This window comes from Poecilia latipinna, unplaced genomic scaffold (assembly GCF_001443285.1).
Source record: "Poecilia latipinna isolate Pla-1442-1.1 unplaced genomic scaffold, P_latipinna-1.0 Scaffold95, whole genome shotgun sequence".
Lineage (NCBI taxonomy): Eukaryota > Metazoa > Chordata > Actinopteri > Cyprinodontiformes > Poeciliidae > Poecilia > Poecilia latipinna.
The window spans coordinates 549,652-554,497 of NW_015112711.1; the positions used below are offsets into that span (position 1 = coordinate 549,652).

General features: G+C 39.8%; 1 protein-coding gene across 4 annotated transcripts in view; it reads left to right on the top strand.

Annotated features, from left to right (window-relative positions):
- The window catches only part of LOC106942227 (solute carrier family 43 member 3-like), an 11,952-nt gene extending 7,802 nt beyond the window's left edge, over window positions 1-4,150 (top strand). For all 4 annotated transcript variants that reach the window (XM_015025469.1, XM_015025461.1, XM_015025477.1 and 1 more), the window contains 8 exons: window positions 152-244; window positions 324-463; window positions 952-1,061; window positions 1,134-1,277; window positions 1,439-1,546; window positions 1,637-1,823; window positions 2,080-2,203; window positions 2,288-4,150. In XM_015025469.1, the coding sequence (XP_014880955.1) occupies window positions 152-244; window positions 324-463; window positions 952-1,061; window positions 1,134-1,277; window positions 1,439-1,546; window positions 1,637-1,823; window positions 2,080-2,203; window positions 2,288-2,410 (1,029 nt within the window). In that variant the 3' untranslated portion in view covers window positions 2,411-4,150. The remainder of the gene's footprint in view (window positions 1-151; window positions 245-323; window positions 464-951; window positions 1,062-1,133; window positions 1,278-1,438; window positions 1,547-1,636; window positions 1,824-2,079; window positions 2,204-2,287) is intronic.
- Window positions 4,151-4,846: the final 696 nt, after the last annotated feature.

A 4,846-nucleotide genomic window follows, 5' to 3' on the forward strand; every position in this document is an offset into this window, starting at 1 on the left:
TGATGCTTAGTGAAAGATGGCATTGTGTGGCGTCTCCTCGTCGAATCCCTAAGTTCAACTCTTCAAAATACAGTTTCAGTTTCCTTTGGGTTCAAGTTTTATCATGTACAGAATCTTTCATATGATGTTTACTTGTTTTTGCCTCCTGAAGGTTGGAAACCTGTTTGGCTCACGTCGCTCTACAATAATCAATATTTATAATGGAGCTTTTGATTCTTCCTCAGCACTCTTCCTCATCATTAAGGTGACAAACGTTCAGAAAGTAGGTTTTTGTACAAGAGTAAAGAGCGCACAGATGCCACTAAGTCTTCTTGTCTCCGCAGCTGTTGCATGAGTCTGGCGTCTCTCTCCACGCTGCCTTCCTGTTTCTGTCGGCCTGCAGCGTCGTCCACGTCCTCAGGACGTTCTTCCTGCTGCCCAGAACCTTCATTCCTCACCCACTGCCTGATCGCTACGCATACGGGTGTGAACAAACCACTTGGTTTGTTAAGCTACTTTAAAAGTCTTCTTTTACTACCGGCATAATAACTTAAATAATTCACTGCGATCGAAATACGACGTCTGTAGCTTCATTTTAATCTCTTTACATTGTTCTGAATAATTTTTTTTTGTACATTATTTAACTTACTTATTTGACACACATGAAAGGGCCTTTACCTTTTCATGGACCGATCTATTTCTGTGTATTTTTCAAAGTTATTTAAAGTGATATTTTTTTATATATTAAAATAGTTAGCAAAATATACAGTTATGAATTACAGCTTTCTGGATTCCTAAATTCAAAAATAATTAAACTAAATAAAATGTTTGCCGAATAGAAATTGTGGTGGTTGTGGGTCAATGTCTCTGAACATCTTGAGGCTAGTAAACACAAAAATACATGTTTTAAGAAAGATAAAACTGAAATTATGATTGACTTTCATGTTTGACTTGTTTTTAATTTATTTGCAGGGTCTCTTGTGGTGCATTAGAGACTATGAGCAATGAGGTGACTGCAAACAACTCTGCACGCACAGGAGCAGAGGGCACACTGTTTACGAAGGACGTCCCTCTCACGCAAGGTTTGCGATCCGTCTTTCTCTGCTCTAGCTGCAGGTCTGTCTTTGGGTTTATTGAGTGTTTGTCCCTCTCAGAGAAGACTTTTCGAGAGTGCTTGCTGTCCAGGTTCTTTGTGGGCCACCTGCTCTGGCTGTCGGTGATGCAGCTCAGGCACTTCCTGTTCATTGGCACCCTGAACCCCATGCTGCTCAGGCTGACAGAAGGAGATTCCTCTCTGGGTGACACCTTCCTTGCTCTTATCAGAAAAAAAAAAAGATTTTAGTCAATGCGTTGTGTTTTTGAAGGTTTTGCTGCTACTTTGCAGTCAACTCTACCTGTGGGATTCCTACCAAAACACTGTTTATTCAGCATATTTTTTTATGTGCATGTATCTGTGCAGTGAGCCGGTACACCAACGCTTTTGCTTTCACCCAGCTGTGCGCTGTGCTGTGCGCTCCCTGGAACGGCCTCATCATGGACCGACACAGGGGAAAACCTCGAGCTGCAGGTGACCTGCTGGACATTTACAGAAATCCTAAAGCCTGAAAGATAAGGAACAATGCTGTGATGTATTTACACGTGATTTCTATGCTTGTAGGGGAGACGGAGCAGGAGGCCGACCTGCGGGCGTCTGTGCTTTCTTTATTCCTGACGGCGCTGCAGTGCGTCTTGTTCTCCCTGTGTGCTTCCGTCCCCTCTCTGCCTCTTCAGTACCTCACCTTCATCTTGCAGGTGCTGAACCGCTCCTTCCTCTTCGGCGGCATCGCAGCCTTCATCAGCGTGGCGTGAGTGTCATCTTCGGCCACATTAAATCTGAAAAGCAGAAAGCGTGTTTGTGTTTTGTTTTTTTATATTATGCAGAAGGTGGTTAAAGACACATTAAACCTGTTTAATTTTTTTCTTAAAAATGAATAGAGGTTATTTTACTCAACAGGGTTTGATTTTGGCACAAACGGAACCCCGTACATTTACCTTTAAAGAGTTCATTTTTATTTGAAGTTGTCTGACCCTTAGTTTTTTTTTTCTTTATGTGTTGATGAGGTTTCCGTCGTGTCACTTCGGGAAGCTGTACGGTCTTGGTATGTCGCTGGCTGCGTTGTTTTGTCTGCTGCAGTACCCCTGCTTCGCTCTGGTGAACGGCGCTCTGGGTGGAGATCCTTTATACGTGAGTGCTGACCTGTCTCTCAGCTAACTTAGCGGTGAGCCCTCCCTCTAATGACTTCCTTTCTCATGTCTTACGTGTGTGCAGTTGAACATCAGCCTGACGCTGCTCAGCTTGCTGGCCTTCATACATCCCCTCTCTGTTTACCTCCACTGTCAAAAACTTGCCTCTCTGAGAGACAAGAGGAAAAACACAGATTTCTCTTCTTGAAGCCCACTGACTGATGGGACAGCGGTCCCCACATGAATGACTGTGCCATTGTCAAACAGATTCACTATGCTGGGTTTGAAAATAAACTATGGGCATAAGCTTTAATTAAATGTTAACCCAGCTGTTAATTGAGCAAATTTTATATACTGCATTTCTCTCGAGTAAGAAATGAACACTTATTGTGAAACATATATCATGGGTTACTCTTAAAATGTTACAGGCCGGATGAGGCTTATTTACCGGATAATTTCATAACAGCCATAGTGGTTTGCATACAATTTCACAGTTTAGCCGCCCTGTTGATGAAAGGGAGTCTGCAGCTCAGCAACACACACAGCTTGTTTCTCCTGTCTAACCCAAAGATCACATGAGCGTAAATCTTAATTCTGCAAAGGTGTTAAAGTTGCCAGATCTGTTTACAGATCCAGGCCCGTTTACAGATTCAACTACGATTAAAAAAAAACTTAAACAAATAATTGTTTTCGGTCAGGAAGGTTGTGTTCTGGGTTTGCCCTATAGTTTCTCTGCCCAGTGGGGCAAAAAAAAAAAAAAACTCTGGTGGTGTCCAGAATGTGTCCTGCTTGAGCAAATACCAACCAACTTCAACTTCAGTGTGGAGTTTAGTCAGGCTGCAGTTGGTAATGCTCAAGATAATGAGGCATGGCTTGACTCCCAGTTTTAGAACCACATTGTGCCAAACTTTCCGCCCCGCAGATGGTGGACCCAGATGAAAAAAGCAACCTGTATCTTGCCGGAAAAGGCAAGCTGTGCATCCTCCTCAGCCACATTTATCATCTTCTAATCCTTTTACTTTGTTCCATGGTTTCACCTCATGTATTGTCGCTCTTACTTGGTGCAAAACAAAAGTTGATTATATGATGTGTGAACATGCTTTTCTTTCGTCTAATAAATTTTTTTTCAGTAGCTGACTAATGCTTCATGTTATTTCTTTCGTTTATAATCTGTCATTTGTGCTTGAGGTTTTGTGTGTGGTGCCTGTCCTTTGGCAGCACTTGCCAAAAGATGAAGGTGAAAAAGATTCAATTCTTGTTCAAAAAGAGGTTTTCAAGTTATGCTTATTTTAAGTTCCACAAAACTTCAGTGCAATGATTTCCTTAGAAATGTCAGGAATTAAATGCCAGATGATTGTTTGCCATGAAACTTATTGCTTGGAGCTTCCTGGGACAGTGAAAGGGCCACTGGACCGGAGCTACGGGAAGGAAACACATTTCCGCCACCTGCTGGCTTTACAACGGACCCATGTTGTTGTTGTTTTTTTCCCAAGGCGTTGACATTTTAGAATAATGTCTTGATTTTTTTTTCTCAGAGAAAAAATATATTAAAATCTGCATTAAACACAGAAAATTAATTTCTCCTCTTCAGGTAGGTCGTTACTCAAGAGTTCTGGTCTGTGAAACTAATTTAAATTTAATTTCTGTTGCATTTATCAGAGCCTCAGTAGTTTCTCAATTAATCTTTTTTTATTTGGATATGATCAAATCTGTAAATAATTAATGTTTAGTATGAAATAATATTTCAGATCCAATAAAGAACACAGACAAATAGCATAGATCTCATATATTAATGCATATTTTATGTTGATATTGCACCGACTGAGGCATTTGTCGAAACTCTAAGATGAAATAAAAGTAACAGATGGGTGCAACATTTACAGTAACAGCATTGTACAATATTCTGAAATACTAGTAGAAGTAACCTGGAATAAAACAAAAACAAAACAAATTGTTTCTCCTTCTTTAAGTCACAACCTTTTCTCTGAAAGAACTCTTCAGTTTGAAACAATTAAAACAATTGCAGAAAACAAAGATTTGTTTTAATAATTAGAGCTCTCTGTGATATTAGTCCAGCAAATAGACAAAATATTTGATAGAAAACCTGTTTTTGGGGGAACCCTTCAACTTAATGAAGAAAAGTTGCACAAAAACTTTTGTGTCTCCAGAGGGAGCTGTGCTAAAACTGATAAAGTGTCTCATGAGATGTTCGTGTTTGAGAAAATAAGTCGGTAAACTGTCAATTATGTTCCATACAGCTTCACATTTCTTTACAAAATCTGCTCTAAGTTACATTTCAGTAGAAAACAATTGTATAAAATAGATATTTATTAGCAAAAAAAAAAAAAAAAATTCTAGAAATAGAAAACACATTTTAAATTGTGAAGTGAATCCTCCATTGAGGAAATTTCATGAATGAGATTAAATTTGCAGGGAGGTGTCGGCTTTTGAGACGCGCTTGACGATCCAAATAAAAGAGATTTTTTTTGGGGGGGGAGTTGTTGGGAGGTTTGTCACTGGGCAGGATGGTCGAGAAAAAAAAATCTGTAGCATGTTTTTTTTTTTTTTTTTTTTTTTTTAAATAAAAAGGAAAACCCCCCCACCAACCCCCCTGGCCCCCAACCACACCCAAAAAAAAACTTGA